We start from the raw sequence: 27,496 nt of genomic DNA on the forward strand, positions 1-27,496 counted from the left end.
TTTGCAAGCTCCCATATGTGATGCCAAGACGCCACCTGTTGGCTAAACTTGTGATTGGTCCATCTCGTCATGGAAACTCTCTGCAGCAGCATGGGGAATTTCCATAACTCGTGCCTACCATCTACTGGGAAGTTATTAAACTACAACTATTCTCTGTTTCTGGCCTGTTCCTTTTAAGGTGGACTTCCATGATATGTTTCTTCAGAGATTGATCAGTTATGTTTGCTCCAATGAGTCAAAAGTTACACGCAGTTGAAATTGTGCCAATAAGCTCTCTGGGATCATTGCTAGGGATTGCTATGTACTGTTTAAACACCAATGACACCACACTGTCAAATATTTGTTTTTTATATTCTTATATTTTCATCGTTATTGTATTATTATTTCTTAGATATTTCACGTTTTGCTGCACTTTCTTTTTACTATGCCATCCTTCAAAATATCAAATAGTTGTCTGAATTTAAAAACAATATATTTGCAGTGAATGAAATATCACTTGTTTGTGCTCGATGCACTGTAGGATTTCTGCTTTGCCAGTTATATTTTAATGAAACTCCAGCGTTAACTCTTCCTGTCTGTTGGAGAGAAGGAGCAGTCCGGGCGGGTGGGGGAAGAAGCCGGAGGACAGGGGCTCTGCCTGCCTTGGTTTGAGCGCAGAGTCAGCCCGATGGGAGAACCGCTCCACCTTAAGACCTCAGCGGCCCCTCTCTGCTCCCTCTCCCAGGGGAGCTGAACCCGGCCACGGTGCACCACAGCCGGCTTGGCATGGAGGAGGCGAGTATGACTCCCGGTGCCTTGGCCAGCACGATATGGTTACCATTCCGGACTTGCTGCCATCTACCTTCTCCAGTTGCACTGACACTACAACACTGCTCCACATCAGCTCCACTACTGCCTGTCACCCGGATTTATGTTGGAATGGGCATGAGCTTAATAAGTGGTATGAAGCTAAGTGATGAAGTTAGAAAGTAGAGCACTGCAACAGTACCAGACTTTGTTTTTGCATTTTGGCCACGCATATCATGAAATGAAATGAAAAGGGAAATGATCTCCAGGCTCTATGAAAGATAATATTAGAATAGAATATATTCAGTGATAATATCCGTATATATAGTTGTGTGTGTGTGTGTGTGTGTGTGTGTGAAGCCTACATCTTGTGACAGACAAGCAGAGTTTGAATAAGAAAACGTTTCTGTGCCCGAAGCTCTCAATCCCCCACAATGATTGATGGCAGCGCTCCAGGTCGCTGGTGCGTTTTCGTTGCGCACGGGATTTGGCCCCTCTCAGATCAAAGGGCCTTCAGGAAAGGGGGTGGTCCAGAGGCAGGGGCATATATAGGAGGGACCTGCTCTATTCTGACTGCAAGGCAAGAGCAGAGAACAGACTAAACGGGCCAGCAGAGAAAAAAAAACCTGCTCCCGATCTCAAAGAGAGCTAGAAACTGAGACATCTGCTGATGCTTGGAGAGACCTGTTGGATTTACTACAGAGTTCCAGCTTTTATTTTTAATTTAATGAAAGGACATTTTTTTTTGCAACAAGTCAGACCTCCACATAACTTTAATTGAGTTTTTCACTGGATTTTCAAATTTCCTTTTTTTAAATTGTCATTCGTGTGCGTAATTTGGGGGACAGTTTTTCGAAGTTCAAAGACTTGGGGTTAGTAGTTTATAGTGGAAAACATTTTAAAGGATTTATTTGCTTCCTCGTAGACACTTTATTATCAATTTATTTTTCCACTTGTCGGATTTCACAGTTATGATGTGGGGTTTACACGTTTCCATCGGTTTAATCGCCGCTCTGTGCGTCGGCGCGGCGCCCAGCGCTTGGGAGAAGGGCACCGTGGTTCCGGTCAGACTAGACCCGGCGGCCCGGTCGGAGAGCAAAACCGAACCGTGGCGGACTCTCTCCGCAGAGGAGAAAGAAAAGGAGGCGGAGATGAGGGAGTACCGGTTGGACGTATTTGGCAAAGAGCTGTTATTGCAGCTAGAGCCTGACCAGACCTTTTTGGCGCCGGGTTTTGTCTTCCACATTGTGGGGAGTCCTGAGTCCGAACTGACACAGGAACCCAAGAGCGGAGCCGAACCGGGTTGTTTCTTCTCTGGCAAGGTGAACGGAGAGGAACACTCTGCCGCTGCGCTCAACCTGTGCCACGGACTCAGGGGAGGATTCTACTTTCAGGGGGAAGAATATTTTATTCAGCCCCTTAACTCGAGTGACTTCATGGGCACCGAGGAGGATGTCCACATGATCCGCAGGAGAGGTCGAGCAGCTCTGGCTGAGGAGGGGAGTGCCAAGTGCGGGGTCAACGAGGACGAGGATAGGGTGCCAAAGAATCTGGAGAAAGAAGCCAAGCACGGAGCCGCTAACGCAGACCAGACAGGTAAGGCTGCAGAAATGCTGTGCGCATTTTACGCGCTATTGCTCATTAAATATTAGACTTAATTGAAATTATTCCACCAGGAAATTTGAACGTGGCCATAGAAAGGGATTGATTTACTCTGTAGAACTAATACAAACAAGCGAATTACTTGTCTATATAGTTCACTTGCTATAGTGAATATGCAGACCAAACTGCTGTCAGCTGGAGTTGTGCGTGTGCCAGGTTGCACAGCGTGCGCAATGGACTCAGCTACCTTTCTGACAGCGCCGTCTACGCACTACCAGAGATGAGGAAGGAAGGGGAGGAGAGAGAGGGGGGACAAACTTCTCAGGGGAAAGAGGAGGAGGAGGGATGCAGGAAGGGGAGGGGAGCAGCGGGGTTTGAGCCAGCCAGAGCCCGGCGGCGCTGGGACGTGTAAACTCGCCTCCTGGTACAACTCGCACCGGCAGACGTTTTCCCCCAGAAAGGATTTTCTCCCTTCGCAAAATTTTCCACCAGAGAAGGTCATTTTCGGAATGTGGACCCTGAGGAGGAGGAGCCGCCGGTGGTGTGACGCTGAGTCACGGCAGCCAGGCTCCTCCAGGCACCTACGGAGCTCTCTTTGGAGCCTCTATTCTTCTGAATAAAATGAGCCTTTGTAGCTGCTGTTTAGAACACAGCATTGTGTAGACTGTTTCAGGAAAAACTAAACCATTTCTATAAAAATAACTTAAAGGTTACAATACAGTAAAATTAGAAAAGAAACCTGATATCTGCTCACATGACCTGTTAACCTAGTTTTGTCTTTTCTCCCCCCAGCCCACCACAGAACCAGGCGTTTTATTTCCACCCCTCGCTACCTGGAGATCATGCTTGTGGCCGACCAGTCCATGGCTGAGTTCCACGGCGCCGGGCTAAAGCCCTACCTACTGACCATCATGGCAGTGGCATCCCGCCTTTATCGCCACCCCAGCATCCACAACTCCATCACTCTGGCAGTGGTGAAGCTGCTGGTTGTATATGAGGAGGAAAGAGGCCCCCAGGTGTCCTCTAACGCCGCAATGACTCTGCGCAACTTTTGCCAGTGGCAGAGGCAGCATAACCCACCAAGTGACCGCCACCCCGAGCATTATGACACTGCAGTGCTATTTACCAGGACGGTAAGTGGGAGAAAAGGAAGTGTGTTAAGACAGAGTATGGATCAGAGATAGAAAAAGAGTAAGGGAAGAAGCATTGAAGAGTATTCAAACAATAATTTTGCCCTCTTGTCTGGCTATTTAGGACCTGTGTGGTGCCCACTCTTGTGACACTCTGGGCATGGCAGATGTTGGCACCGTGTGTGACCCAGACAGAAGCTGCTCAATTATTGAAGATGATGGGCTGCAAGCAGCATTTACTGTGGCACATGAGCTGGGTAAGTCCAAAAAATACATGTTCTTGTGTGCAAAAAACCCATTGAAATGTATATCATCACACATGCCGCTTTTACTAAAAGGACTCAAAGAACTCTTATTTTCATCTCTGTCCTCCAGGCCACGTCTTCAACATGCCTCATGATGATGCCCAGCTGTGCTCCGGGGTCAACGGTGCCCACTGGGGCTCCCACATGATGGCCTCCACCCTGTCCAACCTGGACCAGCAGCAGCCATGGTCCCCCTGCTCCGCCCTCATGGTCACATCCTTCCTGGACAACGGCCATGGTCAGTGTCTGCTGGATAAACCGGTCAAACCTCAGCCGCTCCCTCAGCCCCTGCCCGGGACGGTCTATGATGCCGACCATCAGTGTCGGCTTACCTTTGGCGAAGACTCCCAACACTGCCCTGATCTGAGTACCACGTGCGCTGCTCTGTGGTGCACTGTGACCACATCCAATGGTTTGCTGGTGTGCCAGACTAAGAACTTCCCCTGGGCTGATGGAACGGCATGCGGGCATGACAGCTACTGCGTGGCCGGACATTGTGTCTCTAAGGACAAAGCCAATCTCCAGGTAAGAACCAGACTCAGTCAAATTCCACTTTAAAAACAAAACGCTGCATATTCCAAAAGTAGTTAATATGTTCTACAGCAGAGCATGCAGCTGTCTTGTGCCTCCGTTTTTGAATCCTACACAGTCCAAATTGTAATGTCCATGTCCCCGTTGCTTGTAGACTCCTGTCAATGGTGGCTGGGGAGTGTGGGGTCCCTGGGGCGACTGCTCTCGGACCTGTGGTGGAGGGGTGCAGTATTCCTTTCGTTCCTGTGACAACCCTTTGCCCAAGAACGGGGGCAAGTACTGTGAGGGCAAGAGGATCCAATACCGCTCCTGTAACACGGACACCTGCCCTGATACAAACGGTAAGACATCTTTGTTATCACATACCAAATCTCAGGTAATATTTGACGAAGGTTTGAAACACTTTCTTAAAAGTTCATCAAATGGAAATGAAACGACTTTGCACCATATGCTGTAGTTGTTCTCAGGAAGAAGTCATGTTTTGATGTACCTCGCACATTGGTGTGAAAGTTAGCATGCGGGTCAGGCTCAACAAGCAGTAAATCTGACCCCTCTGTTTTTTTCTCAGGCCTGTCATTCCGCGAGGAACAGTGCCTGGCCCACAACGACATGTCAGCCCAAGTGTCTCTGGGTTCAGGCGAGGGTGTCGAGTGGGTGCCCAAGTATGCTGGAGTTTCACCCAAAGACCGTTGCAAGCTGGTGTGCCGGGCCAAGGGGACTGGATACTTCTTTGTCCTGAAACCTAAGGTGAGAGTTGTTAAATGCTTGATTATGTTGATAAAATCAGTTTTTTCTTTTAGTTTTAGAAAGGTTTTTAGGGTCTTTTTACTAAGTTTAAGTTTAAGGATGAGCTATTGTAATTTCAATCAGCCCCTAGGCTACTGCCTTGCCGGGGGGATTTCTTTTACTACCTTTTGACTCAGACTCTTTTGTAATAGTTTTACCACAGACCTCTCTAAAGTTCCATTTGTGTCTCTCTGCCGCCCCCAGGTGGCTGATGGCACACCCTGCAGCCCCGACTCCACCTCAGTTTGTGTTCAAGGCCAGTGTGTCAAGGCTGGATGTGATCGCGTCATCGGCTCTAACATACGCTTTGATAAGTGCGGTGTGTGTGGTGGAGACGGCTCTACCTGCAAGAAAGTGTCAGGCTCTCTGGAGCGTGCCAGGTAAATATCTAGCGGCCTTTTTCTCATACACGACTAAATGTCTTATAATATACGCTGAAACATTGGAGCATGTCAACATAATTGTTATGGCTCAGTCTGACCTCTGTCTGTCTCTGTTTCAGGCCTGGTTACCAGGATGTTGTAACCATCCCTGCTGGTGCCACCCACCTTGATGTCAAGCAGCGTGCCCCAGGCAATGGTCGTCATGACAACAGCTACCTGGCAGTGCGTCGCCAGGATGGAAGCTATCTGTTAAATGGCGAATACAAGCTGATGACCATGGAGACCGACATCACCTTGCAAGGGGCACTTTTGCGATACAGTGGCTCCTCCGCCAGCCTGGAGCGCCTCCGGAGCTTCGCCCCACTCCCCGAGCCCCTCACCATCCAGGTGCTGTCTGTGGGGGAAGCCCCAAGGCCTCGGGTTAAGTACAGCTACTTTGCCCCGAGACCTACCAATGCTGCTTCAGTCTCTAACATCAGTGGAGGCCGCCGCCAGTCCATCAATGCCATCAGAGAGGTGGGTGGAGCCGAGTGGACCCTGAGGGAGTGGGGTCCGTGCTCCAAGACCTGTGGAGCGGGTATGCAGCAGAGAGAGGTGGTATGTCTAGATCCCCATGGTCGTCCCTCTAGAGATTGCCCGGAGGAGCTGCGCCCCTTGGCCTCACGCTCGTGCGCCACCCAGTCCTGTCCCTCCTGGCTTCTCGGAGAGTGGTCGGTATGCTCAAAGACCTGCGGCCGAGGCTTCCGCAAACGCCCACTGCGCTGCATCGGCCACGATGGGCGCACGCTAACCCATGACAGCTGTGACCCCAAAAACCGTCCACGACCCCTGCTGGAACTGTGTAATCAGATTGCCTGTTAAGGACTGCTCCCGCAATATGACCTCCTTTCATACCCACAGCTTTCAGGAAGACATCAGATAGAAACTCTGACCTTCACTGCCTCCTCTTTCCCACAGACAAACTAAAGAGGCCGATGAATGTTTACTTCCAGAGCGAGAGTGGTTTTCATGGGTTCCAGGTAGTCTAACAGTCCCACAACAGCTCCACAATGACTACGACAATAAAGGCCCATTTTTACCCATTCCCTCCATCCATTTTGGGGCCAGATGTTGGTCCACAGTGGCCCTGCCTCCTGGTTGAAGCAATATAGACTGATTACAGCTTGCTGCCTGTCTGGCCTCAGCGCAGCAGTGGCATATTTTGTCTCCCCTCAGGGGGAAGAAAGCATGGACATTCCTGATTTTCTAAAGGAGCATGCTGCTTACTGTGCCAATGTCATGCTTGTGTGTGTGTGCATGAGTGAGTGTGAGACTGTATGTGTGTTTTAATGCATTTATATGATGTTTGTCCAAGCTGGGCTGGACGGACACATAAGGATCGGGGGTGGAGGAGGTTATTGCAGAGTATATAAAGAAACGAATGAAAGCGAATAGCTCATATTGTACTTACTCACCCCATCAGGTATGGAAAATAAGATAGCTAATAGTCATAGTGTGTATGTCCAAACTTGCCAGTTTATTTATCACAAACCTGTAGCACTTCATCTTTCTTTTTGCCAGCGGCACATTGTTAACACCCAGTTGTCTCTAAATGCCTCAGTACGCTGTACTTTGTCCTTTAGCCATATCTTGCCCTCGTCCACACAACCTTAAATGAGGGAACTCCTAAAAAACCAAAGAGGAGTGTGTGTGTGTGTGTGTGTTTTGTGTTTTTGTGTGTGTGTGTGTGTGTGTGTGTGTGTGCGCGCGCGCGCGTGTGGAGACCTAAAGAGGGACTTGTCTCCTGCTACTACTTCATAAGTAAGTCTCTCCTGCCTTCTGCGAAGGCACCTTGTTTTTTTCTATCAAGTCTTTTCCTTTTGTACAGAATATCCAAACACTATTTATTTTTGTACAGCCTGTTAAATATAATCATGTGGCTTTTTTTAAATATTATTTTTATTTGTTATTAGATCACAGAAGGGAGTAGAATATATAGAGTATTTATACAGTGTTTTATATATATATATATATATATATATATATATATATATATATATATATATATATGGTCCTAGGTTCATGAATAAAGTATCACATGACTTCTGAAGTCAATGTCTCAAGAGTGGTTTGTCTGTTTGGTGCACTACACATTCTTTATTCAAATACACCAAGTACTACCTGTTACAGCAGAGATGGAGGAAACATTTCACCAGCTGTTGAGCTGTTCTCAGAGGTAAGCCTGCCAACATATCCTAGCTTACTGATATTTGCCACAAGAGAGAGGTACCCAATTTACCATAACCTAACTACCTTACTCTAATTCTAACCTAAAGGCACGGTGGGGCATGGTGAAGGCGGGGGTAGTGGCTTTGACCAACTTCCACTTTGCTTGTTTGAAAGCCATGATGTCTCTCTCTCATGGGTGGGCCAAATTCTCTGGGCGGGCGAAGCAAAGGAAGGGGAGGTAACCTTGCCCCTTATGACCTCATAAGGGGCAAGAGTCCAGATCTGCCCATTTGAGATTTCACTTTCTCAAAGGCAGAGCAGGATACCCAGGGCTCGGTTTACAACTATCACCATTTCTAGCCACTGGGGGACCACAGGCAGGCCTGGGGAACCTCAGAAAGTGAAATTTTCCCGCCATGGGACCTTTAATGTCTACACCACGATGGTTTAAACATCGGTCCCCACAAAGATTGCAATACACGCCCTTATGCACAGACAAAATCAATGAGGGATTCTGATGGATTTCTATAATCCTGGTGAGCATAGGGGCCGCTGTTTGAAAGCCTTAGTCCTTACACTTAACATAGTTTTGGAGTGATGTGGTGTGCCTACCCAAAATGTGATTACATGTTTTGTAGTTCAAGTTTTGTCCGCTAGATGGAAGTATTTCAGCATTTCATCAAATATGGATACCTCACCCCTCCATATTGCAGGAAAAGGACAGTACAGTCATGCATGGCTTAAACTGCTAGAGAGCAAAAATGAACTAATCAATTTTTTAGGGGCCCCAGCTCGGTGGCTGCGGGGTAGTTGCAACATTTCCCCTGGTTTGTAATTAGGCCTTGAATCTGAAATATACTTTAAAAAGCTATATGGTGGCCTGCTAATATGTCTTATTAACCTGACATACTTAAAAGCCTCATGCTGCTGTGTGTGATATCTCCTAACTGTCATTCCTTCTCCCAGATCAATGTAACCAAAATCTAATATCCTTTTGTTATCATTAAGCCAACTCTCTGAAAGTTTTTAAATGTTTGTCTGAGAATTAGCTGAACACATCCACGACACGCTGGGTCATTCTGACGCCTTTATCCGCTTCTTAAATTGCTCTGATCAAATCTAGACTAATACACTTTTTTTGGTGCATGGTAAACAAGCCGTCACTGTATCATAGAGCTACAATAAGCCGGTGATGAATCCATGAAAGGAACTGAATTTTAATGTACTGTCTCTACTTTTTAGACTGATGAAGCAGAAATCACTGTTTGAAGGTCAGTGATGTATTTTTGCCTAGGGGCATTTTGATCAAATCCCTACCTTCTTGTCTTTTAATTTTTTTTTTCCTAGCTTACACTTTCTGTGGTCAGGCAGCTCTTCTGAACTTTCTGAACCCCAGCGGGGGACCAGAAAGTACCTAGACCACAAGCCTGTGTGGCACTTCCTGTTGGGCCCTGAGGAAGATGATCTCCAGCCTTGTCGGCTCCCACCGCAGCACAAAGGAAATCATTATCCCATAATTATGGATGGTTAAGGAGAAGATTGGCCATCTCTGTAATTTGCATAATAGCACAATACGTCAGCAGACTCTGTGAGCCTAAACAACAGGCGTGGGCAAGGATGTACCCTGCATGTTTTTGTTCTGACTTTACGATTGACAGAGAAAAACACACAATCGTCATCTAAATGTACGCCTGGATTGAAACTTGTACCTACTTTTTTTTACCAGTTTTTTTTTTTTTTTCGTGTCTCAGCATCACATCATTACAGCTTAAAAGAAACATCTGGAAGGCATTATGAATCACCACTGCTCAATGTGGGTGGCATTTCCGAGAACTAAATTATCTTCATCTTTTTTGCCACCCTTGGCTGCCCATTAAAGTTGGTTTAAATCGTGGCAAATGTGAACCAGTTTTCAAAACTTCGAAATAAACCACATTCACATTTAAGAACGTAAATCCATTATGGCCTAAAGCTTGACCAGATCTGTAAAAACAAATATGGGTGAATCATATCTTGGAAGTGTAATGTGATAATGATTCGTATGTATGTCCTTGGTCTAATGCAAGGGTGTCAAACTCATTTTAGTTCATAGCCTAATTTGCCTAATCACAGCCTAATTTGATCTAAAGTTGGCTGAACCAATACAACCAGTGCATAATAATAAATGTGTCCCTTTCTTTTAGTGTAAAGGGGCACAAGATGAATCCATTTACAAAAAAAAAAACTGATATAATTTAGGAAAAACAAGTGCAATTTCAACAATATGTCTTAGTTTTTAACTCCATTCTGGTCAGGATGGAAAAGGACATTAGTCTGATTGTGGCACATTATATTCCTTGAGCAATGGAAGGTTCTGGAAACGCACCAAGCATACTGAAGAAGTGTGTCCATTTTCCCCCTTTTTGTCAGACATTTTCCACCGGCGGGTCATGCTTCATGAGCAGTAGCCTACGCCTTACAGCAGTCTGTGTGTGAGCATGTGGGATCTATAGTAGCATATCCAGCATGGGGCCTCCTGCTATTATCAGGACAGTGAGACCCCCAGGAAGCAATAACTGGAAGGAATATTGAAAAATTTGAATTATTGACTTCTTTGGGCCGGCTTGGACCATTTGGCCAATTGGTTGCGGCCCTAGGGCCATATGTTTGACACCCCTGGTCTAATGAGTCTGTTTAGTGTTTTTGACATTACACCTCTGAGTTGCAGACGTGTTAATTGGCTGTGTCCTAGTCTTCACCATACCCCATCCCTGACATAACGGCTCCCGGAACCTAACCTAAGAAACTAGGGCATCACGTGTTGTTTTTTGTTCCTGTAATTTGTAAATTGTCGTCACACACACGTGCTAAGCGACATGATGTGCCACCTTATAATAGTCTGACTCCTATTTCGTGGTCGAGGTCGTGATGTGACGGCAGCACGTGAAGCAGAAACCAAAGGCAGTCAAATTAAAGCAGAAACCCATTCATAGGCAGTTTCCTCAGGCTGCGGCAAGCTTGTCACACATAACTAAAACATGACCAGAAAACAGGTAATTATGCCTTCAAAATAAAAGCCCAAATGACCGCAGACTGACTTTAACTAAATACTACGGGTTGTACTGTAGGCCTGCTGTGACCACTTCTGCACATACTAACACTATACACTTTCAATCTACTATACATATTTTTAAATGTTTATAATTAATCATTTGACAAAGCCTGTTAGAAATGTATACATTTATTTGAGTTTTTGAAAAAAAAAATGTACCCCGCCATGTCAATTAGAGTCTTACTTTGAAAATATCAACCTGTTTTTGTTCATATTGTGGCTGACTTCACACTGCTCTCTCCCTCTCTTTCTCTTCTCTCTCACCCTCTCTCTCTCTCTCTCTCTCCCTCTCCCTCCCTCCTCAGTGTAATGGTGGAAATTCAACAGGGTAATTTGAGCAAGCTGGGACCGGCGGGGGAGGGGAGGGGAGGGAAGGTGGGGGGAGTAGAATAGAATAAAAACCTCAGCAGCCAGTCAGAGGTGTGGGAAGACGCGGAACAGCCACAGAAAATACGCGCACACGCGGACCAACAATCTGAGCTGAACTTTTCAGGGGGAAACATTAAAGGAACCCAAAGTTACAACGGGCTGCTGTGCTGCTGTCTTTCGAGGTGAGGCACAACAATGCTCATGAAAGAGCCAAATAGGTGACTGGGAAGAAGCGCTCTTTCTTATCTTCTGCCATTGGTTAAGAAATTAACAGCAACGGGGAGAGAAGGGTCATGGAAACCCCCTGGAGGAGGAGGAGGAGGACGCAGGCGCTCACATGGAAGTTGCTGAGGAACTCTCTGCTGCTTTGTTTATTCACCGGTGAGTTTTGGGACAATCCGTTTAAATCCTCTTCTCCCCCTCAACCCCCCCCCCCCTTTTTTTAAGTGGCCACATGGCCATATTGTCCCGTTTCTATGTGTTGTATTAATGATGGGACTCCTCCAGACTCACATGGGCTGCTGGAGTGTTGACAAAGTCAAGAAAATCCTTCAGTGAAGATGTTAGGATGTGTATATTTTATTTTTAATTTATGACATTTTTGAGAAACACCACTTTATTTGCGTTTTCCTCCAAACTAAACACGCACCAAACAGAAAAAAAAAACCCCAGCTGGAACTGCTTTTTAAAACTGAGTCAAGTCTGCGGTGCAGTGCTGTGAAGGGGGTAGGGCGGGTGGCCTAATGTGTGTGTGTGTGTTTTGGGTGGGTGGGGGGGTGTAAAGGACGTTGACTCTCTCTGAGTGTGGAAAGACAGGAGCCACGACCTCCGAGGACCACCCATACGGAGCCCCAGCAGTCTGCTGGTGGGACCTCCTGTAGGCCTTTTACATGGAGAGATCACTGGTTTTCTGCAGGGATGTAAGTGATCAATCTAAAATGGTGGGTGGACTGTGGCCTCCATCATAAAGGAAACATCAATCAAAACTTGCTTTGTGCAGAAAAAACACTTTCTGTCTTAAAAGTGCCAAAAAAAAACTTTGCAGTGCACCGGTAAATTAGATTTTAAAGACTTAATTTGCAGAATAAAGGTGTACACACTCACTTTTTCTCTACTCTATCCCAACTTTATATAAAGCTGTGCAATTTATTTGAGAAATACTGCATCCTTCTGCAGTAATTAAAAGGCAACACTTGTCTACCGGTATGTGAACCCAAGCCTGGAAATGTACATACATGCCTCCAGGCACACGTCATTTGAGTGTGAGTGATTGCTGAGAGACAGCAGATCTTTAGCAGAAACACACAGCCAGACACACACACACACACACAGAGCTTGTTTTCTTTGCAGTGTCCATTTGAAAAGCTGCCCACCTTCCACACAACAGTGAAAAACCTAAATATTGCAGCTCACATGGAGAGAAACCTTCAGATGAAAAAGGCTTGTGTCTTGGCAGCAGGTTGAGACGAGTACACAGAGAGGCACAGCTGTGTGTACAATGCTTTTGAACATGGAGGCTTTTGGCAGAGCAGGAAGGGGTGGGGGTGGTGGGGGTGGGGGAAATGAACTACATTAATCACACACCCGCACAAAAGCATATAATAGATCCTGAAAATGTCACGTCTGCCCGTGGCGGGAATAAAGATGTAAAATGATCTTGCTGGATCATGAATCTGTGCAGAATTGCTAAATGCTAGCTCTTATATCATCTTTAATTGAACCCCCACGTAAACACGCGTCAGTCATACTGCATCCCAATCTAATGACCTCCCACTCAAAGTAATTAATTCAGTTGCTGGAGCACTGTGGCTCACCAGCCTGTGTCCATCATGCACAGAGTTGACATTTTCTGTATCTTGGCACGGTTTGAGAGTAACCGACATCGACTCCTGAACACATCTCTGTGTTACCGGTAAAGCGGCACCCCAGTGATGTAATATTGGACTTCCATAAAGTTAGGGGACTCACAAGAGCCTCTGATATCCTGGCTTTTATTTTTTAGCGCCAAACATGCTGGATCCTCGTTTCCCATAATGCAACTCAGCCTCACAGCACCAGGGTTTCTCAAACTTCCAGAGTCCCCACAAGGAATAAACTTGTGTGTAACATTGGAATGCCCCTATGAACCCACGAAGACATCACTTAAATCTGATTGAAATTATGTGACAGTCTTTCAAAAATCTTCTAGAATCAAGTGTCTGTCTCGGTTAAGTTTCACAGTTGACAATTGTTTTCATCATTGCTTCATCTGAGAAGCTGGACCCAGTGAATGTTTATCACTTTTGCTTGAAAAGTCAGCAAAGTGTTACAGCTCAAAACTCTATATTTTTTGTATCTGTCCACCAAGTTTGGTCCAAATATCGTCCTGGGTAGTTAAGATATCCTCCTGACAAAACAAACCAACAACGAGCATGTGAAAACTTTTACAAAAGAACGCTGAAAATTAGGACTGAACCTAGAGCTGGGCAGTATGGAGAAAATCAGATATCTATAATAATATTTTTGACCAAACGCCTCAATGTTGTAGAGTGCCACAATTGGTGCTTTCACAAAATACGCACACAATGAGATTTTTGATAAATAATCATCAGTAATGTTAATGTAATAACTATGTGGGTAAAGGCAAATAATGGAACAGCTTGAACAGTCTGGTGGGTTCAGGAAATTACTTAAATGGAGCCTTTAAAAAAGTCTGTAAATTCTGTTTATAGTAATAGCCATCTATATATACATTCATAGTACATATTCACCTGTAAACTCTGCTATAGTAACAACCATCTGTTTATTATGTTCATTGTACATATCTGTAAAAATTCTATTTATAGCAATATCCACCTGTATATTATCTTCAGTGCATATCCAGCTGTAAATCTTGTTCACAATACTAGTTATCTATATATTATATTCATAGGACAAATCTATCCGTAAAAATTCTGTTTATAACACTAGTCATTTCTATATTTATTCACTACATATCCATGTCCTGCACTTATGGAACCATTGTATATATCCTGCACTTGCTGCTATTGCACTTCTGGTTAGACCCAAACTGCATTTTGTTGCCTTGTACCTTATTGTAATGACAATAAAGTTGAATCGAATCTAATCTGTCCAAGACAACACTTACAAGATGATATCTAGCTTCATGTATTAATATGTTGCTCAGCCCTGACTGAACCCATTCTACAGCTATTTATGCCATTACATTCCAAAAAGATAAACCATATTCCAGACTCATCAGTAATGCAGTGAATTCAGAAAGGTGCTAATTCCCCCGGCTGTGTCAGAGCCTTGTCTGTCAGATTCAGCCAGTTTGCAGCCTACTGAGTTTGGAGTCGGCTGCTGGGCCATGTGGGCCAATTCGCTGCCTCCGTCAGTATGGACGTGGGAAAATAAGTCATGCGCGTCTCTGTCTGGGAGTGGAACGCTGCATAGCTGTTCAATGGCAACGGTTGCTAGTTGCCATGTAACTTATCGTATACACATACGCCGTTTTATTGGACTTTGTTTTAGGCATTAACTACGTTTTCAAATGTGCTTTCAAATAGAAAAGGGAGAAAAAAAACTGCTAAGGATAAAGCACATCTGATGTAAAACACCAATAATACAGGCGGAGGCCGGGTTTATTAGAACAAAAACAAAAACAGGTCCCTGCGTGAGTTCAATGCAGAGATCCTTTTTAATTCCTATTTCCCCAGATGCTCCACGGGTATTGATTGCTCTTTTTTTCTCAACTGGCTTCTCTAAATAGAGGCTGCTGGTTGTGGTTGTGTGCTTTGAGGTAAGTCCATGAAAGGTTTCATCTAAAAAAATTAAACAAAATCCCCCATATAACAACCTTTTATTGTTTCTTTAAAGACGATTCTTCTCTTGCTCTATGGCTGCCCTTTCTGTTTTTTAGTCCACTTGCACTCAGGGAATTGCTGGTGATTTCAATATGTACAAGGTTACAATATGTAGCATCCTGCATTAGCAGCTTCTAACGTGTGTGTGTGTGTGTGTGTTTGTGTGTGTGTGTCAGGCGGCAGTAAAGCCCAGTGTGAAGGCTGTATGGAGTACTGCTGCGATGGATCGCCACCTTTCTGCTGCTCCTACTACGCCTACGTGGGGGACGTCCTCTCGTAAGTTAACGCACCACCACAAGCAAAATAAGACCCCGTACTGATTGTCTGTCAGCCGCCTTGATGTTTGCTAGAGGTCTGGCAGTATGGCTCAAATGAGCGAGAACAACAGCTGTCTTTTAACATGCCAGAAGCCCCCTTTTAAGAGGATCTGACCTTTGACTTCTGGTTGCCCTGATTCAGCACAGCTGCTTTAACACTTTCACCTAGTTCTCAGACTTCTTTTTCCTTTAAGTTCAAGATAGTTTGTATTGGGGCTGTTTTTTAAAGATTATTTTTGGGGCTTTTTATTGGATAGGACAGCTGAAGACAGGAGAGGGGAGAGAGAGAGAGAGAGAGGGATGGCATGCAGCATAGGGTTGCTGACGGGAATCGAACCTGGGCCCCTGCTGCCGTTAGGAGCCGTTAGTACACGGGTACGGCAACCCAATTAATCCAATTTAGATCGCTATTTCCGAAAAAACAATGTAATCAAGAAAAACAATTATTTTGCACTTTGCGAGTGCTCTCGTATTTTGAGGGAAAAAAGTTCAAAAGGCAAAAATTATTAGTGGGAAATGTCACAGTTCAAGGTGTTTTCACTGTTGATTTGTTTACCTGTTTCACAGTTTTTTATGAAGGTCAGTTAATGCAGCATCTTCCAGTCAATGAGTAACCGTGTTAAATCAGCCGGTGCTGATGCGGACACGCTGACTAACGCCGGCTATGAAGACATAACAGACCTTTTAATGACGACTGGTTTATTTTATTGAAAAGTGCCAATTAACAGACGCCTCTGCAGTGAATCCACAAACACACACACACACACACACACACACACACTTTTACAGTGATACTGCTGTTGAAGCGAAAAGACTTCACACAGCTGAGTTGGATCCATTAGATGCTGTAGTCCGTCGCCATGGCAGCAGCAGCTCAGAAGTATTGGGAGCATGTCTGTTCAAGACAGCTGCCTCCTCTCACACTTGGGTGGCGGCTCACTGTGTGTGTGTGTGTGTGTGTGTGTGTGTGTGTGTGTGTGTGGTGTGTGTGTGTGTGTGTGTGTGTGTGTGTGGTGTGTGTGTGTGTGTGTGTGTGTGTGTGTGTGTGTGTGTCCAGGGGCACTGCCATATCTGGTATCGTTTTTGGTGTGGTGTTTCTGATGGGGGCGGTGGCCGCCCTGTTCCTGTGCGTGTGTATGTGCATGAAGAACGGGCGGGGCTCGCGGGTCGGGGTGTTCAGCACCTCCTACATCAACACTGTGACACAGGGCTACCCAGGTGAGTCCACACAGACACACACACACACACACACACATTTAAGGGAGATAGATGAGGAAAAAGGATTTTTCATAAGAATTTATTACTGATATATTAAGCATTATAAACTATTTCTTACCATTATTTTTAAAAGCACACAGCATGTATTATTTGCTAATAAAGAATTACTGTAGTTACAGTGTATAACCCTTTTAAAATATAAATTATCAGAAAGTATTGATTGCATAAAGAACACACACTAGCCAAAATAATTTTTTATAACAAAACTCACTGATCGATGGTGTATGAAGCATGAATAAATTACTTTACTAAGATTAATAAAGCATTAGTGACAACTTATAAAGCATTTTTTTAAATTAAATAGGGCTTATTAGAAAGTGATATCAACTTATCTGTCACACACACTTTTAAAGGATATACTCAGCCAAAGGATTGTTTCACAATAAGAGTTGTCCTTCATTATTATTACTTCAGATATTGTATGCGTTAATAATGTTTGTTAGTAAAGCATAGGTCATAACGTATGAACTTAGTATGAAATAAAAAAGTGGCACCAATTCATTACACACACTTTTAACCCTCGTGTTGTCCTTGGGTCAAATTTGACCCGTTTTCAGTTTCTTTTAAGTTTTGGAAGTAAGCACTGAAAATGTCCAAATTAGAAAAAGCAATTCACGTTGGAAAAAACATCCCAAAAAAAGCACCCACAGCAGTGGAAAAGTGTCAAAAATGTCAGAAAAAAATGATAATAGTGTTGAAAAAAACCTTTTTTTTCATGATTGACGGGAAGACAACACAAGGGTTAAAGGACATCCAAGAAAGTCTTGCTGAATGATAACTCCTTACTGATGTATACAGTATCACTAATGGCGCCTTAACTAATGAATACATCTGTAGGGCCATAGGACCAACTTCATATAGTAAGATTAATCAGACTATCAGCTTAATTAATCAGACTATCAGCTTATTTATCAGTGTCTACATGATGGTTAACTACAGTCTACACTCAGTGGTCCACTCTGCCACAGCGATGACAGCAATCTCCTGTCCTCAGGCGCCCCGATATGAAAAGAAAACAGCAGAATAGCTGTATTGTGTTACAGGATCCAAATTGGCCCTGAAGTAACGCAAACTTCATGTAATGTAAAGGCTTTACACTTAACCATGAGCTCTGTTCAAGTAATTCACACACATAAAACCACCTAAGGTTCCTGTAAGCATGGTTTTCTTTTCCCTCCACTCCGGTCTTCATGTCTGTTACACCCTGTTGCTGCTTGAAAGGGAGCAAACCTGCGACAGTGTTCCCACATCGCAGGTACATTAGTCTGTCCTCGGTGACTCCAGGAATATGCTGCTTTTTCTGGGGCTTATCATTTATTAATCGTGTTTCATTCTCCTCTGTGTATCACGTTCATGCTACGCTGGACCGGCACTCTTCTCTGTGCCCTGGAGCTCTGATCATGTTACATTAACATGTTGCTCAAACGCACAAAGCCGTGCAATATGAATGCATAGTTGCTGCACGAAGTTTTTTTTTTTTTTTTTTTATCTTGCTAGGTCTCATATTGAGCTTCACAACAGTTTTATAGACATTTTGAAGTAAAGCTCCTCCTTTTAACATGTCAGATTGTGAATGATTAATAACAATAGCGTCATAAATGGGAGGTTTTGCTGATGCAACCCTTTGGTTTAGCGTGAGGCTTGGACGAACTCCATTCATCTTTTCTTTCATCTTTGATGCTTTGATGTTTCAGTGAATAATGTAAGTCCCCCCGGTGAGACAGATGCATTGTGTTCAACAAAAGGACTTTTTGCTGCCATATTTTTTTTTTTTTAAATCTTTCTCAGGTTTAGACAGTCTTCCTCCAGAGAGTGCGGTTTCTTGGTTGAACCACTAGAGAGTGCAGCTGTCCCATCCAACTCCTTGTAAAATGGGGACATGTGAAGTTGGAATTATGGAGGAACTAAATGCTTTTGACCTACCTGCTGAACTTTGTTTATTTCTCTTTCTTGAACTCAGGTCCTCCACCTCCATACAACTATGACTACGAAATGTACCCTCCCTCGCTACACCCCCCGCCTTACACCCCAACTCAGCCTCGACCGGCCAACTACTCCCCACCTCCTCCGTACCCTGGCTGCACCCGCAAGTGAATCCCTGCAGCACACATCATCCCCCGGCCGGCTCAGAAGAAACTGTCATGGCCTGGTTTTCCAGACCTGGAGATGGTTGTACATCTCTGGCGTCTAAAGACAATTTAACCGGCCCACAAACTTTCCACATTTAAAAAATAAAAAAAGGGGCTGCCCAGTGCAATATTGTTCATGTGGCCATACGTGCCTGCGAGTTGTAAATGTCACTGCATTTCTGCTGGAGTCTGGACCAAATACTGGGTAAATGAATCCTAATTTAACACAATGTTGGCCAGAACACCCCACATTCTGGTAGACTTAAGTATTAGCCTTGCTAGCCTGCAGCTGGTTACCCCCCCCCCCCCCCCACACACTAATAACCAATATCCTTATCTGTCCCGGCTGTGCACATCAAAGGCACAGCACCGCTTTGAAGAAGGTGAAGACCACTTTTGTCAGCGTGGAGGGAAACTTCACTTCACTGAAGTAGTAAAGTCTTTCTAGACTCTTCTTTTATGGAAAGTTACCTATTTAAAATAAAAAAAATAATTTTGATTTATGCCAGTGACTTGAGGTGGAAGTTGATGATTAAAGCTGTTTGAAACAAGTCAGGTCTGGACCTGTCATGTGTAGACACAACGACTTGAACATAATGCATAATGCTGACTTAAATGGCAACTTGAATGGACTGGGTTGTGGTAATGAACTGGTTTTATTGCCTTACTTGAAACAATGAGATGGTGAAAACTGAACTTAGGGCCGGTCACATCATGTTCAGTTGAAAATTTGTAATTTGTTCTGCCTTTGCGAGATTCTTAAATTGTGAAGCATTCATGATTTAAATTGCCTTTTGTAGAGTAATTCAGGTGTGTAGGTTAATTGGAAGTGATTTGACCTCACTGCTATGACTGATTCATGTGATGGATGACTATGAATGACGGAAGGGATTTCACTGTTATAATGTGTCAGGTAAAGGATTTTAAGTGTTTCTTTTCTGTTTTAATAGTTTTTAAATTAAAGATGTGATTAAAACGTTTGAACAATGACAGTGTCAATTTCTTCATATTCTGATAAATAACGTGTGGGCAATGGGTGTAAAAACGGGAATATAGGTGCACGTTCAGTGTCGCCCTTTCTCTAGCATTCTGGTGTAGCCTACGTAAGCGATCAAATGTATGCACGTGCGTCAGAAAGATAACGTGTATGTGCGCGCGCGCGTGCGCGTACGAATCCCACTCTGCTGTGGTCAGGTGATCAGGCGCTGAGCAGCTGTGCAGTCTCGGTATCGCTCACAATCAGACAACGGGAGTCACCGGCGCCCAACGCACTCCGTTTTTTCTCCCGACGCTAACGTTAAACCGTGCGGTGAATCGCTGCCTTTAGGAGCGTCGTGTCAGCGAAACGACATGGGGGACCGAGTAGCTTTTCTGCTGCTGGCTGTAGCGGCTTCGGCTCTTGCTGCCGAGGTAAGAAAATCAGTTTTTGTGCGATTTTTTTTGGTAGTATTTCCACCATATTGTTGCTGTCAGCTGCGTCAAGTTAGCGACAACTAGACCGGAAGTTAGACAACCGTACCTTAAGAGCTAACTAGCTAAAGCTTAAAATATGTTTGAGGTGGGAGCGAGGGAGAGATTATAAACTAGGCAATTGACATTCTATCAAATTAAGTTACTAAAAAATTCGAGGATAATTTATTGTAATTCTACAACAAATGGTTGTAAAACGAAATGTAGTCTATAGAGTCAGCTGCCTGAGTCCTATTTCATCCATTTTATTTTCCTGCGACCTAACATTAACCAGGTGTAGCTAGTGGAATACCCCTAGGTCCTAGCCTGGTTAGCTTAGCTTAGCTTAGCTAGCTAGCTACTTGACTGTATTAAATCAACGGCGGACCCTTTGCATATTGTTTTATGTTGAAAATTGTAACCGTTAGTTTTGTGTAAAAGTCTAGCTAGCTTGACACCAATTGTGAATACCTTGGTATTTCTGAACCAAAGATAACTTCGGGTTGTAATAACCACCACGTAAACATTTAGAGATTTTGTTAGTATTTGTCGTTGTTCTATTTGTAATTAACCTTCCTACAAGTACAGGACAAGGCTAGCCAAACGACGCGTATTTGTTTTTTACTGTTCCGATGCTCCGCAATGTTTTGTTCCCATGCAAATTATCCCTTTAAGCCTGTGGTTGTGTTGTAACAGATTTGCGACAATGGAGAGAATGTCCGTCACCATTAATTTAAAGATGTACCCAAAAGGTTTCCCTTTCCTTTGTGTAAAACCGTGAAGCAAGTTGCTTTTGTTATTTTAAATGTGACAAACAAGTTGGGGTTGTCAACAAATTGTGTAGCCTCGATAATACTGCGCAAATGGTGCTGTTACACAACGTAATTTCGGGTTTATTTTATCATGTAAAGTCATTACAGGGAATACATCCAAAGCATGTTGTCCCGTTTTCCATATCTCGAGGGGGAATTTTAAGGGAGTGGGCGTGTTTTGGGAATGAAAATAAGTCAGTGAGACGTCTTTGCCTCGCAATGAAGATTTGACGCCAGATTCTGGCATAAATGAAGTAAATGAACCCGTGGGGCTGACGGTATTCTCGGAAAGCATTTTTAACGCTCTCCCTCATATTTCAGTCAGAGGGTAGAGAATGGAGAAGTAAGATGGCGGCGGTGCACTGCAGCATTTATCGAGGGTCGGGAAACTGGGAAGCCAACAGGAGCTTTATCATTGTTGCCTTTCGAGCTCATTTCTGACCCATCGTGTGGTGATAATAGGCACATTGGAAATATAACGTGGCCTTAAATAATGTCTTTACAGTGGACTCAGTTTCACTCAATCCTGCTCATCCATTTTCCAACCGTCTTTTGCCAAGTATATCACTCTGCAAAAATATATACTTTAACACGTCATGTACTTGGTCTCGCCACTGAATAAAAAAAACAAAATCGCAGTTATTTAATAACAAATCATCCATTTTCTGCACAGCGCCCATAGTTATAATGTCACGATTTCAGTTGTGTAATTTTCTTGATGTGTAGCAGTAAAGCTTCAGTTCCTCCTTTTTTTTCAAGGTTTTTTCTTTCTCTCTGGAAAACACCCCAAAACGTATACCTAGGGATTTCTCAACTAAGATCCCCCCCCTCCGCCATGAGAGATTTCAACACTTAATGCTGTGATATGAATATATAGAATGGATACATTACTGTAATTCCCAGCAGCCACATGGGAGGACCTATTGAGGTTGAGGAGGAGAGTTAAATGTTTTCTGTGGGATCTCTGCTTGTAACAATTAAAGCTTGTATACAGTAAATGTGTTATAGTGCCAAACAACGGCTATTATAGCCTACTCTATTTAGGCCACTTGTTTTTTGCTGTCTTGGCGATTTTCAGGTCAACTTTTTTTTTTTTTTTATTCAGACAAATCAGGTGAAATGTGGCAGCCAACCTTTGTTTCCTGCACGTAGCCCATAATCAGTGTACTTGGAATGAATAGTTTGGGCTGCTCATCAAACGAAGCAATGGCTTTGTGCGTAATCCATTGCTTTGCTTTCTTAAGAAGTCCTGTATTTACATTATAAATGTCAAAGGCAGTAATGCTGAAATGAGAGAGAAGTTGTTTAAATGTTCAGCAATATAAGCAAGATTAAATCAGACTTGAAAATGAGATGTTGCAAGTTTTTGATCTTGTTAAGGCTTGTTTATAGCCTTCCTGACCGCCCCACACACACACCGCTCTAGGAAGCCCACTGTGTGGAGCGTGGGAGTTGGATGCCAGCCTTTGTGTATTTGTGAATCCTTGGGAAATGGCTCTTGGATGGGTGCAGGCAGTCTGTTTGTGTGCATACTGCAGTCTTTCAGCCTGGGGCGGACCAGCCCTCTCCCCTTATTAGTGAGTTTAATGCCATTATGCCTGTTGGCGCTGCCAGTGTTTCTCTCTGGCACCTTCTCTGCTGCTCACGCTGCAGTTTCAATTCTTTGAAGGAGAAAATCTGCCTGACACTAGTATATCTTCTATTGCTTTCCATTTCCTATACTTCTACCTCAGTTAGTAATTTACATTTAGCAGAGAATGAGTTTGAACTTAATCCAGGGCTTCCAGTATGTAGATAGTAAAAGGGCTGTGAGAGTTTTTACACAAAAGAAACCTGTTAATCAAAATGCAACATGTCTTATGGGTGTGCTGAAATCAGGTCAAATGAGGCGTATGTCAGTAAATAATTCAGTTTCTCAATATCTGGATATTTCTTTCTGATTGTTGACTGACCTGGTAACAGAAGTCTTTGCTCTTATTGCGACAGACTGACACCCCAAATCTGATGTTTGCTGTTGTGTTTCCCCCCCACTATCAAACTCCATAATGCTTGCTCTGACGTAGGTTTTGAGCTGAAACGATAAGTAAATTGTTATTGTAATTGATTAGTTGCTTGACAGAAAATCAGCAGCACTATTTGGATAATCGATTAATTGTTAAAGTATTTTACGGAAAAAATTGCCAACATATTTTTGGTGTTTTCCTTCTATGGAGTTCTATTTTAGTAAATTGAATATTTTTTGGTTTGGGGCTTGAGGATCTAATGATGTTTTCTAAATGAAAAACCCAAAAATTATAATGTCAGTATGAAATATTCTTGTTCAAACCGCACACATTGTCCATCTTGGTTGTGCCAACAACAATGACACCGCTGCGCTCCCAATTAATGCCCCCCCCAACCCCCACGTATCCCCCTCTCTGTCCTGGAGAAAAGAATTCCTGACCTTTTGATACTGTTGTTTCTGTCTGTCCCTGGAAACGGGAGGACGCTGACGCGCTTGTTGTCTTTTGGAGCTGCATGTAAATAAGTTTCCCTGTTCATGAACATTTGAAGATGGGTTTACTTTTTCTTTGCTTCCTTTCCACGTTATGCATTTTGTTTTGAGTCTCATTTTTGTCTCCCTCACACAGTCCCGAGTCTTCTTTGTGTGTTCATACAGTGTTAATCCTACTGAAAGGTAGCACCCCCCCTTTCAAAGCATGGTTGGAATCTGGTAGTGCTATTTCAGTGGTAAAAGGCCAGTGTGTAGCTCAAAGGCCTGCTTTGTGCAGTGCAACCTGGCCTCTGAATGAGATACTGTGGATAAATGCCAGAAAGTTTGATTAGATCCAACAAGTATCTGATAGCATATACAGTAAGAAGCTGGCGCTCCTAGCTTGTTAAACTTTCTGATTAACAGTGAAGGTTTCACACTGCTCGCCTCTTCCATTCTTACTTGCTTATAACTAGTGCTAATAGGTCAAACATGTAACAATCCTCGCCTTAATGCCGGGTAGACATCAGGGAACATGCCATTATCCCTCCCACTTCGCATCTTAGAGCGAATCCCCCACCGGACAGCACCATTGATCACCACTGGGCTGTTATTTCCATCTGTAAATATCAGCAGTGCGCCACGAAGACGTACTCTTCATTCCACTGCTGCTGAGTAAGCAGCTGTTGGTACAGAATAATAAGCCGAAAAACAAGTCGGCCTGACCCGCACAATTACTCAGCAGCAGCACCGAGTACGTTCAGCTGTCACCTCATCAAAGAGGAAGCTATACACACGTAGCCTCCATCTAGAAACCATGTGCCTGCCATTTCTTGTTAGGGCACCAATGCCTTCATGGCCACAACTCTATCATAATTGCCATGTGTCCCAGTCAAGGTTGTGATGTGCTGTACGTGTTTGACTGACCTTCCACTGAGGTATGACCCATGCTGTAATAATCTGACCAAAGCCAATACAATCAAGTTTTAATCTTGGATTTGGTCACACAGACATAACATCATCAGAGTGTGACGGACGAGTCGCTACATAAATGTAAGTGTGTACGTGTCGATTTACTCCCCTGTGACTAATGGAAGGTGCTGCAATCGGCATAAGATGATGTATCGCTTCACGAGTATGTCGTCGTATCACATCTTGTACCCGCCCGCCTAGCACTTGGAGGTGTTTGACTTGATGGTGCAGCGGTTCCAACGGGCCGTTTGTGCCTCTCTGTTGGATCCCAGAGGGGAGGTGTAATGAACCAAAGAAATGCCAGCTCACCTCGAAGCTTTCAGTCATAAGTGAGGAGCACACCAGAGGTCCTGCTCCCACTTTTGTGCCTGGGAATTTGACATTTATTTTGGGTCATGCTGATATGAAATGGCTTCACACATTCCGTCAGTCTATAACTCTGAGTGGCATACAGCACATTTAGTACCTCTCTTCTTAAAAACAAACAAAAAAACATGCAACAAAGTAAATACATCTCTATGAAAGTCTTGGTAGCTAAGTAGCATACGGTATAGTCACAACATCCCTATTTGCAAGGAGACCTTTGCATGTCTGTCACCTCTTCTTCCGTTTCCTACCTGCCTGTCAAATGAAAAGGCTGAAATCCCCCCCCCCCCAATATTTTTTAATTCTATCTGGACAGGATTTACAAATGAGTTATGTCCTATACGTTACATAATGTTGTCTTTTTCAATACAATCAGTGCCCAGTGTCATAACTGAGGGGGCTTGGATTTTTCCAGGTGTGAAACTAAACCGAACCACTGGGAAATCGCTCACAAACTCATCAACTGATTCGGACCAAAGCAAACAAACTATAGACGTGATAACGTCCAGATATCGTCATGCTTATAGTTCTTAATGAATAATTGAATTGAATTTGTAAGGCACAGTTCCAAAAGAACATGTACTTCTATTACTAGTCTTCACTAGCCACTGCCAACTATAGACGTGTGCCAGATGCTGCTGATGTTCCCGACCAAAAGGTCAAAGTGCAACACAATTAGGGTAGTAGAAGTATGTCCCTTGGTGTATTTGCTTGGTTTACTGGTCAATGAGCTGAATTAAACACTCCTTTGATTTCAAATTCTTTATTTAATTTCAGCCGTTTTAATATGACGAGTCCAACACAATCTTTCCATCAAAATCAATAGAAACCAAGTATTTCCTGCTGGTCTCTCTTTCCTTTACTGGTTCCCATCGTTCCAACCACTTTTCATTACGCTTATTCTTTCCATGAAATGGATGCACACAGAGGAACCGCTTTGAGCCAGTATGTCTGTGAATCCTGCAGAGGTTGCAGCTCATCCCCTCGTCCTCTCACTTCTCTCTTGCCATGTCTCCCCTCACCGTCCTGGGTGTTCAGGGTTGCCCTAGTCTTCCCCAGGTGCCTGGTACTTGGACCATAACTAGGCTGCTGTGTTATTCCCGTTGTTTCTTCTCACTTTCCTCCCTTTCTCCCTCCTTTTTTTTTTTTTTTTTTTTTTCTTTACCATTTTCCACCAGAACAATTTCTCACACTCGCATTTTTATGAAACGCTGTGTCGTCTGCACAGTATTTTACTGATGTGCTGCATGCCCTCGGCTTGGGAGTCACAGTTCAGAGGGTTTATGAAACTAGTACTTCTTTGAGGCGGGCGACACGTCATCTATTGCAGATGAAAAGTCCTCTCGGAGTCCAAGTGTGAAATTAGAACACTTGTTTGAAATGCCATGGACTGTGTGGTGCAATCGAGAAGAGAGGGCTGAGATGGAGATTTGTGTCTGAAAATGGACCGGTATTATTGACTGTGCCTTGCTATTTCTGGATCTGTTTCCTGTTTGGTCTCCATGATAAAGGCAGACTTCCTGTGTTTGTATAGTGGACAGGAGTGCTGCAGATCTCTCTCTCGCTCTCTGTGTGTGTCCATTGTTTAGAAAATCCCTTATGTTTGAATTGACAGTATGCTTTGTAGGAAAACCCCAATTGTCTCTTGTTAAGCTGGTATTAATGATGATTTCAAAGGAATAATTATAGCATTTAGTCATTTGATTTAGAATTAAACTAAGGTTGAATGAAGTTCAGGAAAGATTATTTTCCTTTTGGAAATGCTGTGTTCCCAGTTTACCTGTGCAGACGTGGTGCTTGTAACCACTAATGGCAATTCCAGATATACACACCCATCAGCACCCCAGGGCCCTGATTCACAATGACTCCTAGTAACACAACACTCAACTCACAATCAGCTGTAAATTTGTATTTAGCTGTAAACACAGCTGTTAGGCTTCTGGTCCCAATATTTAATTTCAGCCTTTTTTAAATGGAATTCTGCAGTGTTTTCTGAGGACGGTGAGCAAAGTTGTTCTTCTTTCTCGTGTATGTTTGCGGTCCACTGCCGAGTGACTCCCTGCTGGTTACCAGTGAGGTCAGAGAGGCAGGCCGTTACTGAATGAGCTTACCATTAGGCTGGTTTAAGGTTGCGTTTAGGCATTCAAAAACACCTGCATGCAGGTCACGCGCGTGCGCGCTTCCTCACGAGCAAGCAAACCAACCTGATGATGAAATTTCTACTCCCAGGTGACTTGGATAATGGTGTTGCCTCAGGTTGCCACAGCAATGACAGGGGGAGGTTATTACAGACCTTTCCCTGGGGTTGCGCACACTCCGTAACCATGGTGACTATAACTAAGGAAACCAAGAGTCCCTCCATCACGTCTAGACAAATTAAGTTGACAGAAGTCAGAACTATTTTTCTTACACACTTCTAATCAGATTTTAAAGAGAATTCTTGAGGAACCCCCCCCCCCAGACAAAGTTTAATCACGTTGAATATGAATGAAGATAATTCTTCAAACAAACTCTCCTCACAGATTCAGCGAAAACCTTTTGAAGACGAGGACTGCTGGCATTAGCTTAGAGTAAAAAACAAAAACGGAGCATGTACTAGATCGGTCTGGTGGATTTCAGATGCGAGGCAAATCCTTTAATTGATTTGTCATTTGACTTGGAAGA

The 27,496-nt window shown here is 43.8% G+C and overlaps 3 protein-coding genes across 3 annotated transcripts in view; all 3 read left to right on the top strand.

Annotated features, from left to right (window-relative positions):
- The first annotated feature begins 1,263 nt into the window (after window positions 1-1,263).
- On the top strand, window positions 1,264-6,949 carry adamts1 (ADAM metallopeptidase with thrombospondin type 1 motif, 1). The gene is made up of 8 exons (XM_032506325.1): window positions 1,264-2,382; window positions 3,181-3,521; window positions 3,643-3,775; window positions 3,894-4,348; window positions 4,509-4,695; window positions 4,923-5,101; window positions 5,345-5,520; window positions 5,643-6,949. Exons 1-8 carry the CDS (start codon window positions 1,758-1,760, stop codon window positions 6,382-6,384), a joined length of 2,838 nt encoding a protein of 945 aa, XP_032362216.1. The 5' UTR covers window positions 1,264-1,757; the 3' UTR covers window positions 6,385-6,949.
- A 4,227-nt stretch (window positions 6,950-11,176) lies between these two features.
- cyyr1 (cysteine/tyrosine-rich 1) lies at window positions 11,177-19,698 on the top strand. The gene is made up of 4 exons (XM_032506336.1): window positions 11,177-11,572; window positions 15,213-15,312; window positions 16,411-16,571; window positions 18,592-19,698. Exons 1-4 carry the CDS (start codon window positions 11,485-11,487, stop codon window positions 18,723-18,725), a joined length of 483 nt encoding a protein of 160 aa, XP_032362227.1. The 5' UTR covers window positions 11,177-11,484; the 3' UTR covers window positions 18,726-19,698.
- A 230-nt stretch (window positions 19,699-19,928) lies between these two features.
- appa (amyloid beta (A4) precursor protein a) overlaps window positions 19,929-27,496 on the top strand; it is a 31,979-nt gene continuing 24,411 nt past the window's right edge. The window contains 1 exon segment of the mRNA XM_032506327.1: window positions 19,929-20,170. Within this exon segment, the coding sequence (XP_032362218.1) occupies window positions 20,111-20,170 (60 nt within the window). The 5' untranslated portion in view covers window positions 19,929-20,110.

The sequence above is a fragment of the Etheostoma spectabile genome, chromosome 24 (genome assembly GCF_008692095.1).
Source record: "Etheostoma spectabile isolate EspeVRDwgs_2016 chromosome 24, UIUC_Espe_1.0, whole genome shotgun sequence".
Classification (NCBI taxonomy): domain Eukaryota; kingdom Metazoa; phylum Chordata; class Actinopteri; order Perciformes; family Percidae; genus Etheostoma; species Etheostoma spectabile.

Bases quoted from the DNA above. Each gene is read 5' to 3' on its own strand.
- adamts1 (XM_032506325.1), top strand. From the start codon at position 1,758: ATGATGTGGGGTTTACACGTTTCCATCGGTTTAATCGCCGCTCTGTGC. The intron at 2,383-3,180 runs GTAAGGCTGCAG...TTCTCCCCCCAG, and splicing joins CGCTAACGCAGACCAGACAG to CCCACCACAGAACCAGGCGT. The intron at 4,349-4,508 runs GTAAGAACCAGA...CGTTGCTTGTAG, and splicing joins AGGACAAAGCCAATCTCCAG to ACTCCTGTCAATGGTGGCTG.
- cyyr1 (XM_032506336.1), top strand. From the start codon at position 11,485: ATGGAAACCCCCTGGAGGAGGAGGAGGAGGACGCAGGCGCTCACATGG. The intron at 11,573-15,212 runs GTGAGTTTTGGG...TGTGTGTGTCAG, and splicing joins GCTGCTTTGTTTATTCACCG to GCGGCAGTAAAGCCCAGTGT. The intron at 16,572-18,591 runs GTGAGTCCACAC...TCTTGAACTCAG, and splicing joins TGTGACACAGGGCTACCCAG to GTCCTCCACCTCCATACAAC.